Here is a 13,974-nt window from a genome sequence, read left to right as displayed (position 1 = left end):
AGTTTTGTGATTTTGGTTTCTGTCTTTGCAATCCTCAAAATATTTTTAAGCTTTTAAATTAGAATCATACATTTTCAGCTTTGTATTGAAGGTATTACTTCCACGTTATTTTGCCCCATCCCTTGATTCTGCTCCCCCGGACATACTACAATACACTATTCTGTACAAAGTTATTTATGTATTGGTCTTTTAAATGGATTATTCTTTCTTAACTTGTGAAAAAAAAAAAACGTTCTTTTTTATTTACTTTTTTTTTCCTCAATGCAGATTTGCTAGCGGGTTGGTCCTCTTATTTATTCAGAAATTGTTCCCCCTGTTTTCTTCGCCCTTTAAAGAATGCTTTGCTTGCATATTCTCGAGTTGTTTTTATTACCCTGAAACCTGCTAATCACGCGCTGTGGAATAAAGCCTGTCATCATCATTAAAACGCTGCGAATGACTTTATCAATACCAGACTTCGTAACCTTTTATCAGACTTCGTGATGGAATTTTAACAGCAAGTCAAGAACGTCGTTTACTAACCGCGAATGTCTTGCGTCACCACCGCTAGTATAAGTTTCATGAACAAGATGTTCTAGTTGTACAAGTTACTATTTTGTTGAGCTTTATTCAATTTTATGGATTAATAGATTAGATTTTATTTTTAAACCAGGATGATGCACTTGAATAGAAGATAATATTGATTAGTTCTATTTTAAGCTGTGTGTGCGTGTGTGTTGCTAAACCAGCATAAAGAATTTAGTTGGTAGATAAGTCGTATAACCATTTCGATGAGTTTTGTTTTCTTAGTGTAATAAGACTGATGCGATTTGATTTTTTGTCCCAAAAACTGACAAATGAGTCATAAAACACACACACACTTAACCGACATCGATACACTTACCTCATAATCTCAGTAACTTTGGCCATAATACCAACCAAATAATACTTGTTTTTTTTTTATTTGTTTGCTTCCTTAAACAAATAAAAATAAGTATTATTGTTTAGAAATAATAATATTTCTGAATTTTCCTTTAGCAGGATCATAACATCTTTTCGTGAAAAAACTGAATTAATGGTCTTTCGTAACATTTATACAGACAGGAGGCTTTGAATTTAATATGAACACACATGGTATAGTAGTAGTCGAGTCTATTATAGTATGTATTTGAATAGCATAATCAGCGACTTTGTAAAAGTGCAAAGAACTGTATGCCATAGTTAATAAATTCGTTCGTATCGTGCGGACGGCACGCAAAAGCAAAATAAAATATAAAAAAATCGTGTTATTTTTGTAGATTAGAAAGCATACTCATGATAGAGCCTACATTGTGTAAATACTTACGGAAAGAAAATTAATATTAATAAGTCTTTTGAATAATATGAAATAAAAGGACAAACTTTAAGTTCCATAATTCTATTTATGTATTCAGATTCGTGTGTTTAAATATAAGTTTAAACAAACACGAAACTGAATATGGAAAATATAAAAGCAGTATCACGTGCTGTGTTAAACAGTCAGAATTCATGCAATGGTGTTAAATTTAAAAATAAAATAAAAGTAATGTCGTGATAGTCCTTTAGAGTATTCGTGTTAACAGCACTTATCCGTCTGTTCGTATTTCAACCTATATCTGGCAGTTTTAAGTTGATTGGGGGGGGGTGAAGAAAAGACCCAAGTGATGAATACAGTGGATAACAATTTGACATTCCGATTTTAATCACTCTCTCTCTCCCTGGATATTAGTCACACTCACTGAATGCAATCTTCAGACATTAATCTTCTTACATTATGTTTATTAAGTAACACTTAATAAGAAATAAGTTAGGAAACCTATTTCTTAACTTAAAACAATTGTCCTAATTTTGAAGTATTGCATTACAAGGTCCACTGTATGCGCCCAATTTCAAATGCGTATTAATATACTCATTGAAAGCATTGGACCATCTTTCTCAACTGGTTTATCGGGATATTAAAAGAAAATTATATTTTTACAAAGTGTTTTTCATGAGGGGGACTTCAGGATTCAGCCCTCGATTCATCGCTGAAGAAAAAGTTGTATAAAGATCTCTTAAAATATTAATTTTATTAAACACTTTCTTTAGCAGAGAGCAACAAATATTATCGTAGTTGACTCCGTACTGAACTGCAACACACGAAATAAAACTAAAAAAAGTAAATTGTATTCTAGCAATCATTAACAGACCATTTTCTTGTGAATAAATTAATCAATTCCTATTCATTATATTAATTCCCATTTCGCACTAGTTCTGTCTTTTTTTCACTATTAGTAGAAAAGTGTGAATATTAGAAGCCTGTCATAAGGAGCATCTAATCCACTTATATCATTCATGGTCAAATGACTCATACTTAAGCATCGTTTCTTACAACTTGATGAATTTGAGCCTTGTCTTTGTGGCAATATCAAGTTCTTCAGGCGTGACGAGTACTTCTTTCAATTTATGACACATATCCACTTGTTTCTTGGTCAGACTCATTTTGACATTCTTCCTCCGCTTACTTCCTGTAATGGACAGTCCAGGAAATGGAGCACACAGCAGTTCATAAAATATTTCAACTGTGGGGCAGAGTGTCAAGTTCAACTATTAATCAGCATGACTAATAGTAATTGTGATGTGAGTCAAAAGTAGTTAGGAAAACTTTCATAGTAATCTATTAATGAAAATCTTCCAACACTTTCTAAAATGAATATATTTATACATTTACCCTGTCCCCCAAAGAAAAAAGAAAAAACACTAGAAAAATTTCCAAAAAATCTTTTCCTAATTAAAATTCATATTTTTATTTATGTTGTGTCGTGTCTTCTATTTCTATACTACTTATGAATTAGCGATCATTGCAGATGCTCAGTCGTATGCGATGCGTAGGTGTGTGTGTTCTCAAATCGTCTACTGAACTCGCCCCCTCCCCCAAGATTAAATCCTGAGTGCGCTGCTGGTTGGAACTACAGTCTTTTTGGAGTGACGAAACCGCTTATACCTTTCTTTCATTCCATTCATTTTTGTACTCTATAACAGACGATAAATGAAAGAAGAGGGAAAAGTTGATCCCGTTGTTTTGTTGTTGGACTATGAATGCTAACAGTTAATCGCGTTTTTTAGGCTTACATGAAACTGGAGGAAATATGGATGCCACCTGTGAAACACACGAGGTTACCTAATGAAAGAAAATTGAGGCAGAAACAGAATATCTACGAAGCTGTGTAGGAATAAGCATGTGTGTTTGTTTGTGACGGAGAGAGAGAGAGAGAGAGAAATACGGTATTAGTTAATGGGATCGCGCTCTTCTATGTCAGAAACTTTTAAGGAGGTTTCTATGAAGGATAAGGAGCAGAAGGATATCAAGGCGTATCTTGAAAGAAAGAAAATATAACTGATTGGGTAATAATGTTAATGAGATTGATTTCGATCTATCTGAACAATAGTAGCAAGGAGAAAGTTTAAGTGATAGTCTTACATTTGGAGTTATAGCTGTTACGTAAAACATTCTTCAATGTCGCACCTACCCACCGTTACTACCCAACTTTCTCTTTCCTTCTCAAGAAAACAAATAGTTGAAGTTACGGCAGATACCTTTATTAGCATTCCTCACAAGTAGAGAAAGGATGACGTGTGTGTGTGTGTGTGTGTGTGTGTGTGTGTGTGTGTGCAGCATGCAGCATATTGAAATATAAATCAAGTACGAAAATGATTGCAGACTCACAGAAAACGACTCTCCGCAATAGCATTCTTGTATTATGACGTCATTAATAATCACAACAATTGAATCTTAGAGTCGTTTTGACCTGTACTGTAGTTTTGCTCAGATAAAAATTTTGCCATAAAAGTGATCCAGTTATAGATAAAAAAAAAGAAAAAAATTCTTGTTATCTGGAATCTAAGGCCGAAAGAATGTACATTCGAACAGTGGTAAGCACGTTGTCGATCCGTTTGTTGGTTATATATTTTATAAGTATGATTTTGATTTGTCTAATTTTGCGACTACAAATGGTTTGACTGAAACCGAAATTGTACTGCCATGAAAAACTTTAATAAAGAGCATGGATTTTTTTTTTAATTCTTCCTTTAACCAGTGCACACTTACTAATATTTATTCTGCTGGTTTTATCAAATTTTCCAATAAAAATTAGTCATTTTAAATCAACATCGAACCACCTGGACATCTTCTTATGTGCTTTGTGCTTCTAAATCCCGCATCTTATTTAGTTTCGTCCACTCTGAAGGAAGTTATTGCAATATATAACTGATATATTTTATCTTTTTCCTTCCAAAAATGGTGCGATTGTAACAAAAAATTAAAATATTCAGCAACTTTTCTTTAAGGATTTTAAATTTCATTAAAATCTGTCAAGTCAAAGTACACCCGAATAACTTGTAAAAACTTCTTTTAAATAAACGGAGAATCCATTTATTCGTTTATAATTAAATTCACTTAAAACATCTCCATTTTTAGTAAATGTAATCTATCCATATCCGCATAAATAAATAAAAAAAAAAACACTGACTCTCAAAAAATAAATAATAAATAATAATTGTTTGCGTACACTTGGAAAAGGAATTAAACCCAATATATAATTAGTAGCATAGCTAAGTGAAAAAACTTCCATAAAGTAAGATTAACAATTAAGTTTACAATTAAAATGAACAATGAATTTTAACATTAAGGTTAACGATTTATGTTTACAATTAAGATTGCCCGATTAAGATTTAATGTTAATTTATTAACAATTAAGATTAACAGTTGGGTTTAATCATTAAAATTAACAATTGTTTTGTACTTAAACATTCAGATTGACAATTAATATTAACTTTAAACTTACAATTAAGATGAACAATTAATATTAGCATTAAGATTTAATGTTAAAACGTTAATAATAAAGTTTAACAGTTAAGATTAACAATTAAGGTTTAGAATTAAGATTAATACCAAGATTAAAAATTAAGTTTTACAGTTAAGATTAACACTTAGATTAAAAATTTTAATTAGCAATGAAAATTAACATTAAGATTTAATGTTAAAAAAATTAACATTTCATTTAACATTAATATTTCAATGACCTTCTCTTAAATAGAAGAGCGTGGAAATGTTGATGCTAAATGGACGAAAAAACCTGCAGTCTTTTGAGTGATTTCTTTTATTTTAATTCAAATCACCACTCGCTTCTCCTATTATGACGCTGTGTTGACAGTTCAAAAGGCAGTGTCCGAGATGTCGACTCTCCGCTAAAACTAAAACGAAATCCGACATAAAGAGCATGCATCTGTAGTGCATCCCATGAGCCAAACCGGGTGGTTAGGTAATTTACAACTGTTACGTAATACTCAGCCAATTGCGGTGGGCAGCGGCAGTCCCGAACCAATCGCGAAATCAGCTGTGTTTATGTAATACCGCACGAGCTGTATTGCGTGTAATGGAAGTACTACGCTTTGGGAGCGCACGTGAAGTGGTAACAAGTGTACTAGGGAGTCCTGCGGCGTTCACCACTTTTTCTTGGGAAAGCTATCTACTTCGCCATCGGCTAGCGTTCCTTGGGAGGACTGACTGAAGCCACTCGGTTGTTCGTTTTATGTAGCAGGCGATGCTCCGGACAAAGGGTGAAGGGTAAGTCTCGTACCCAAGTTACTCTTAGCAACAAAGTTGGGTAAACACACACACACACACACACACACACACAAATACTAATCACGTGACCGTGATAGAACACACTTTCTCAATTAGTTGTAGTTTTCGATGTAGACAAGCTAACTTCGATAGTTTCCAAGTTATAAAAGCGATTCACGGTCGTGTAGCGGAGTTTATTACACACATATAAAGAAGTTCTGATTACTGGTTTGGCAGTGTTGTTTGGATTCTACAGTGGATATATTTAGAAAAGGATCATGACCTCTAATTATAGTTTCTGTCTATCAGCGGTTTTTCAAGGCCATAAGTTGTTGCTCTGGATGTAATAAGTGTTATCCGTGTTGGCACTAACTCAACACGCTCCACATTAAAAAGAGCTTGTTTACTTTTGGAGAAATACAAACAATCGCATGCTCTTTAATATGCAGTTAGAAATGCACTAAAGAAGACGTTACAAGGTGCAAATTCTCTTCTGTGTAGTTAACGAAAGGGTGTATTGACTCACAGAAATTAATATCATGTGATTAATAATACATTCTAACAAATAAAACGATAGAAAGAATAAATATCTAACTTATTTCAGAAAAAGGTATGAAATTTAGGTGAAAGAAAGCAAACTAAATAATGACAAGCTTATGTCTTTATTGGGCTTACGTTTTTGATATTAGTCTTGTATAATCATCCGATATTAAAAGTCAGGCTTTGGTTCAGTCTAAACTGTATTCAGAACGTTGCATGCATGGACGTTGTTTCGAAATTAACCCTTTCTGACCTGAATTTTTTTTTCCAAGAAAAAAAAAAAAAAAAAATAGAAAAATGGAAAACGGTGAGCTCGTGCCAAGAACATGGCTCATTTATTCCGAAACTTTAAATTCTGTTTTTTGCTATTGTTGCAAACCTTTCGCACCTACTGAATCAAGTAGTCTTGTAGAAGGTTATAACGATTGGAGAAATGTAAGTACAACTTTGCATAGACATGAGACTAGTTTAACTAACATGAAAAATTTCTTAAAATGGAAGGAACTTAATAAAAATTTAAAAAACAAAAACTACTATTGACTGCGAGACTCAATGGAAAAGAAACATTGGACGAGTGTTTTAAAACGCTTGATTGAAATTATAGAATTCCTTGGTAGCCAAAATTTAGCTTTTCGCGTATCATCTAATAAATTATATTGAAAGGAATAACGGCAATTTTTTTAAATTAGTCGAACTCTTTGCGAAGTTTGATCCCGTTATGGAAAATCATGTTGAAAGGACTCTACAACTAAACAATAGAATACACTATTTGAGTAAAAACAGTCAAAACGAAATATTGGAAACTTTAGGTAGCGCAATCAGAGATACAATTTTATTATCAATTCGAAAATCTAAATATTATTCCATAATTTTAGACTGCACACCTGATGCAAGTAAAACAGAACAAATGACCATTATTATTCGCTTTGTTTCCTGTGACAATGGAATTGTCAAGATCAGGGAAAACTTTTTAGGTTTTGCAGATATATCACATTCCACAGGACGTGGTTTATGTGCAACAATAGTGGAACAACTGGGAAAATGGAATATTCCCATTGAAGACATGCGAGGTCAAGGGTATGACAATAGGGCAAATATGAAAGGGGAAAATATGAGCTCCAAAATTTGCTTTTAAACAAAAATCCTAGAGCTTTTTACGCGTCATGTGCTGCTCATACTCTAAATTTAATCATTAACGATATAGCCAAAGTGAATGCAGATACAATTAGTTTCTTTGCAGTTATTCAAGAAATATACAATTCTCTTACAAATGTTGGGCAATCCTTTTAAAGTTCGTAAAAAAATTAACATTGAAACAGCCATCAGAAACGCGATGGGAAAGTGAAATTAATGCAATCCGTCCTCTACGATATCAGTTACGAGAAATTTACGATGCACTTTTTGAAATTTTAAATAAATATTGAAAATTTTAATTAAGAAACTCAGCATGAAGCACAAATATTATGTGCTAAAATAAAGGACTTCAAATTTATTTGCTCTCTTATAACTGGGCATGATTTACTTAACAGAATAAACACTGTAAATAAAATGCTTCAAGACAAAAATATGAACATTACACTTGCTTTACAATCTATCGAAAACTTAAAAATATTCTTACAAGAGTATCGATCAAATACAAATTTTAAAGAAGTTCTAAAACGGCAAAAGAACTGAGTGAAGAGGTGGACGGAGAACAAGAATTTAAAATTCGTACGGAAGTCCGACGACAAAAGAAGACACGACAATTTGACTACGAGCATCATGACGAACGTCACAATCGCCAGAAGATAAATTTAGAGTGAATGTGTTTTATACACTTATAGACGTTGCAATGTGTTCGTTAATAGAACGTTTTGAACAACTGAAAACATATTATGATAATTTCAATTTCTTGTATAGATTACTACAAATTAATAACGAAGATTTACGAAAAAATTGTGACGATTTAGAGATTCTCTTGAAGGACGGCGACAATAAAGACGTAAATGCAATAGAACTATATGACGAGTTATGTACTTTCCGGGATATTTTTCGGAAGTATAATTTAAATATTCCAAACCATTTCGATATTCTTAATTTTATTGTGTCCAATAATTTATCTTTCCCTAACTTTTCAATTGCTTTAAGAATACTATTAACCTTACCTGTTAGTGTAGCGAGCGGTGAACGTTCCTTTTCAAGTTGAAATTGATTAAAATCTACTTAAGAACAAGTATGTCACAAAAAAAGGCTTGTTAGTTTGGCGTTAATAGCTATTGAAAATGATATATGTGGGAATTAGACGTTAAGACCATTATTTCTAATTTTGTGAATATGAAATCAAAAACCCTAAAATTTTAATTTAAAAAAATTTCAAGTGTATTTATGTAATTTAATTTATTTTCTGTTATTCCGTAAAGATGTTATTTTTTGAATACTTATATTAAATGTTCTAATTATTTCTGAATTATTTTCTTATTTTCTCATCTATCTTGAGTTTCTTTTATTTTCCTAAAAGATAGTTCCACTTATAAAAATTATTTAAAAAAATTTACAAGTTACTAAGAATTTAGTAACTTGTAAAATGCAAGAATTTTTTAAACTTTAGTTCAAATAAATTTTAACTTTAATTAAAATTCATATTGATTAAAGTTAAAAGTTTGTTAGCGATTCGGGTCGGTGAGAAGGCTATAATCCCTGTATCATTATATTCAACGATTAAAGTGAAGTGGCTTTATCAAAATTTGTTTTAACTTTGGAGAATTTTTTGAATATTCGGGTTTTCAACGATTATCCTGCCTAGTCAACACCCAACACCCCAAGTTCGTTACATTTAGCGAACCAACGTGTGTCTGTTCTATCAAAATTTATTTAAGAAATTTCAAATAATTTAAATTTTTATTATCGTAAAAGAACCACACACGCCCGGATCGTTACAGGGGCGCTTCGATAGACATTGCATGCGAGCGGCAAAGACCCTAGCGCCGGCTCTGATTCTACTAAGTCATAAAAACCGATATTGGTAAGATTTATACGTATAATGCATACCTGTTATTATATTAAAGACATGGAACTACGACGTACGATACCAATTGAAATCATTCGCCACGTCATATGGAAGCCAAGACAGTTAGTGATTCCAATTGGAATCACTAGGGCAGAAAGGGTTAACATAAAATATTTTCATAATAAGCTTATATGTATACATGACACATTCTGTGTAGCCTTGTACTACACAGGACCGTAACTTAACACAAAATATCTTAATGTTATCCTGCACCCACCGCCAAAAGTTGGAAATCAACAGTACATTTTTATCAATACCATGTGTGGGCTGAGATTTTCTGGAGAGTCTGCTCTATAGACCAAATATGGAACTTTTTGAGCCACTTCAGGCCTCCAGTAAACAGGTGGGTGCTCGTCCGCTAGATAGGAAATGAAATATTCATGGTCAAAGTGGAATTAGAATCCACTTTGACCACTGAAAGCCTGTTGGATGGGGAAATGGATGGCCTATCCACTCTGCTAATCATGCTGGCAAATATGGGGAGAAAATAAACAATGACCTACAGATGTCAGTTGCATCTTAGAAGTTGAAAACTAAGTGAATATACAAATATTTTCCTTGAACTCAATAAAATGCATATTACTTAATGGAAAGTAAATAATTTTCGATATTTGGTGTTTTATTTTTAAAATATTCTAAAAAATTTTAAAGCCTAATATTTTGATATTAATACACCTTGAATTTATTAGTATTTATAAACTTGATAATGCAGTATTCATCTTTGTATATTAATCTTATTATGTGATGGGAGTTAACTTGCCATTAATACGTTGATTACATTGACTGATAGGAAAATTAATCAGCAGGACGCTTTGTATATTCTTTAAGTCAATTACCGATGAGAATTTATTGTAAATGAATGAATTTATTAAAAATGGAAGCAGTAGATAAATAAATGGAAGAAAGATCAAAGCCAGTGAAAACGAAACATTTTGTTTCTTTCAAATCTCCTCGAATTCAAACTTATTTACAGTTATTTGAACAATAAAACAGGTTTATGGCAAATTAAGTATACTGCGTTTTTGTCAGTCATTTTGTCGATTGTTTTCAAACAATAAAATTGTTTAAAATCGTTGTTTAAAACTTCTTAAATTGTTTTTAAACAATTTTATTGGTTAAATAATTTGTTGATGTCTAAATCACTAGATGTTGTCAATAAGCTCACAGTATTTCCTAATCAAAATCCGGATTTGTATATTTAAGAAATATCTTCTCATTGCACATCAACACATAATTCTGCCACTGCAGTTAAGTCTGAAAAGTGTATTTATTTAATATTCTTTCTCTCTCTCTCTCTATAGCGTAAGCCTATTCAAAGCTGCAAGTCTTATTTTTTTTTTTTTTTAACGCGCAACTAACTTTTAGTCTGCTCATAACTGCTTTTGCAATCGGTTTCCCCTCTAGAGGGCGATACTTACCGGGAAGTTCTAACCTCAGCATTAGTTGAGTACTTTTTCCTCCGTTTTAATTCTCTCAGAAAGATCAATAACTACTGCCGCATTGATCGAAACCCCACGTGCCTGACATTTACAGCGAGAGGGAAAATGAAGATTTTTAAGTGGTAAACATGTTATTGAATTCAGCTGCCTGCTCACAGCGATGTAAACACAGCTGGTAGGTTTACATCCTGCCTTGTTGCCAAGAGGTGTAAAAGGTGTATATCGCGTGCAATCATTCTATTAATTTTCTTCTGAAACTCCATTAAAGTAAGCAGTCTTATTAATATCATCTTTTAATTAAAATTCCGAGAGAAATGGTCGAATTTATAGTAAACGGTTGAAGACGACATCGGGCGATTTTTTTTTTTTGTTTTTATTTGTTTGATTTTTTACTGTTTATTTTGGTATTTAGCAATTTGCCAAATGGAAGATCTATAAAGAAATGCCAACAATGAAAGTCACAGACAATCATAATGATAAAGCAGCAGACTCACGAAGAAAAAGGCGGAAGCGAGTACTAAAAATCAATACAAACACAGACAGCTCATTAAAAAAAAAAAAAATCTTTACCATTTTCTTTGCTTTTCTTTTTCTGTGAAACACCTAACGTTTGCAAGGATTAAATACACTAATTTACCATTATTTCTATACAATGAAGATGAATATATTAAAATCAGCTTTATATTCAAAATTATAATAATGCTGATTTTCTTGATAAGTTGAAACGATCACGTGTTCTGCTTCTTCACACTGATTTAAGTGATTATAGTTCCCAGCTTCGTGGGAACTAATCACGGGAACATATCGTGGCAGTGTGATTAAGCCAATTCAGATTTTTTTTTTTTTTTTTTTTGCGACTTCATCTACATGTTTGTCCTGTCTGACCTCTAGAGATCTTCCCGTTTATCCAATGTACATTCCCGTGAGCACCGCATCGTGCATACCTCCAGTTCCACTGTTTTTGAAATATGCCGAAACATTAAAACAGAAAAAGAAGAATGGGAAGACCAAGAAAGAGATGGCATGAGACCGGAACAGGGCACCTGCCTAAAATCCATCTTAAGAAGAAGCAGAAACATTAACAATGGTGCATAATGTAAACTCTAATTTAATTGCCAGATTACAAGTTAGTTCCGATTTCTTTTCCCACCTTCGATGATTATTCTTCGGCTGCAGTCTTTTGTGACATTAAGACGATGTCACACAGGAGGATTTTCGTTATTTTTTTTCTTCATATCTTTAGTTGTATTTTAATTTTCAATCTTTTAATCCAGAAACTAACTTCACTAAAACAATTATTCATAGGTGCATGAAGAATTGTTTTAGTGAAGTTTGAAGAATGGTGCCCATTTAATGTAAATGTTTGTCCTGAGTCGCTAAGAATGTTCAAGATGAGAATCAAACACATCTTGAACTAGCACTCATCGAAATCTTCACTTTTCTTTTCTTCCTATACTGAAAATGTAAACAGATATCGATACCTCCAAAAGTGATTTTGAAATGGTCAAAAGGGTAAAATGTTCATCCCATTCAAATAGCTTACAACCCATGCAACTAAAAGTTCAAGACCAATATTTATGTCACTGTTAATTGATTGTGTTTTTCTGCCCTTTTAACCTGTTCTGCAAGATGAAAAACGCAAGTTTATAGAAGGAAAATATGCCATCTTGGCATACTTCCAGCTAACTCAGTTTCATCCGTCAAAAACACCCTGTAATTGCTCCTCATATAGATGGGATTAGAACCCACATCGTTCCAGCTGAAAGATCCCTTATGTTTGCGCTTACGGAACCACTCTCCAAAGTCTGACAAATTCGTTTTAAATATTTCTTACTGAGAAGACAAATCATATACAAAAATTTTCCGCAATATTTTCTGAAAAACAGTGGGGGACACACGTAGTGTTCTTTCTTCAATAACTATCCAGTAATTTGACTAACGAAATAACACTGACAAATATTGGCAACCTGTTTTGGAAAATACAAACACCTGACCTCGAAATTAGTTCTTCACAGATGTAAAGTTCTTGAAAAGGCAGCTGCGATTAGCTTGCATTTGCAGAAATGTGATATCAGTTTGCTTGCTACTGTTTCGCCATACTACTTAGCTAATGTGTTTACGTGGCTTGAAAATTATCATTTTTTATGCGTAATTAGTCAGCCATTCACATTGGACACATTAATTTGTTATACATAAAAAGTGTTTAGTAGTAGAGCGAGAAATGACGATCATGTATGGAACTTTTACATAGTTAATATTGTTAATATTGAAAATAGTAACAATAAAATAAGTTAAAGTTTTCTTAAATTTTAGTAATTTTTAAAATATTTTTTTCCTAAAATACGAAAAAAGTTACTACACTTTTTATAATTTCATTATCACATTAATGTAATAAAAGGCACGACAGATCAAATATCTGCTTGGCAGATGACACTTGCCATCTATGCTCTGTCAGCAACAGGACAGTTTTTTTGGACAATATATAATATATTAATATATATGCGCTGCTTGGAAAGAAGTCACCGGACACTGTGAGGAACAGACAACCATTGCGCCCCATCCCCCCTTAATAAGCTGTAGGACCTCGTTTTGCTGCAATGACTGCAGAATTCTACGGGACATACTTTCCACAATACGATAGCAATCAATGGAAAATTTGGACAATTCTTCCTGTAGGCATGGCATGATGTTCTGGACTGTTGGGAACGAATGTCCCTTGACCTCATCCGACTCTCCAGTTCCTCCCACAGATATTCAATAAGGTCATCACGGAGCTGTGGAGGCCAGTCGAGTGTGGTGACGTTCATGTCCACAAACTATACAGTTACATCAGCAACCTTATGACACAATGCGCAGTGTCTTGCTGAAAGAGGCACAAAGTGGGCTTGCGTATTTGTCAACGAACACCCACATGGGCAAGATGCATCGTACCGTGATGCTCCCAAGTCAGTGGAACTGTGTCCAGGTGATATGGCTGCGAGAAGGGAAATCACAGAGTTCGAAAGAGGCGCTGTGATAGGATACTATGTAGTAGGTTTACTGTTCGGCAAATTCTTGACAAATTCGGCCATCCCAGGTCCACAATCATTGATGCTATACTGAGATGGAAGGGCAGGAATCAACTGCAAGTGCTACCCGAAATAGACTGAAGAGTGCTACAAAGTATGGTATATAAAAATCGCTATTCGTCAGCAGACACGCTGGTGGAATTCAGGCCATCGACTGGAACACGAATCTGCAAAAATAAACATTCAGAACCAAGGCTCACAACATGGATTTCCATGGAAGGACCGCAATATGCAAGCCCAAGATTATCCAAACAAACATGCAGTGTTATCTTCAGTGGA

General features: G+C 33.4%; 1 protein-coding gene across 1 annotated transcript in view; it reads left to right on the top strand.

Moving 5' to 3' along the window:
• The first annotated feature begins 5,422 nt into the window (after positions 1-5,422).
• vri (nuclear factor interleukin-3-regulated vrille) overlaps positions 5,423-13,974 on the top strand; it is a 54,901-nt gene continuing 46,349 nt past the window's right edge. The window contains exon 1 of the mRNA XM_090404308.1: positions 5,423-5,602. Within this exon, the coding sequence (XP_090260434.1) occupies positions 5,580-5,602 (23 nt within the window). The 5' untranslated portion in view covers positions 5,423-5,579. The remainder of the gene's footprint in view (positions 5,603-13,974) is intronic.

The sequence above is a fragment of the Typopeltis vanoorti genome, chromosome 2 (assembly GCF_054136105.1).
Source record: "Typopeltis vanoorti isolate ZY-2024b chromosome 2, IOZ_Tvanoo_1.0, whole genome shotgun sequence".
Classification (NCBI taxonomy): Eukaryota; Metazoa; Arthropoda; class Arachnida; order Uropygi; family Thelyphonidae; genus Typopeltis; species Typopeltis vanoorti.
The sequence above is the reverse complement of the archived record's forward strand: the minus strand, read 5'-3'. Positions and strand labels throughout refer to the sequence as shown.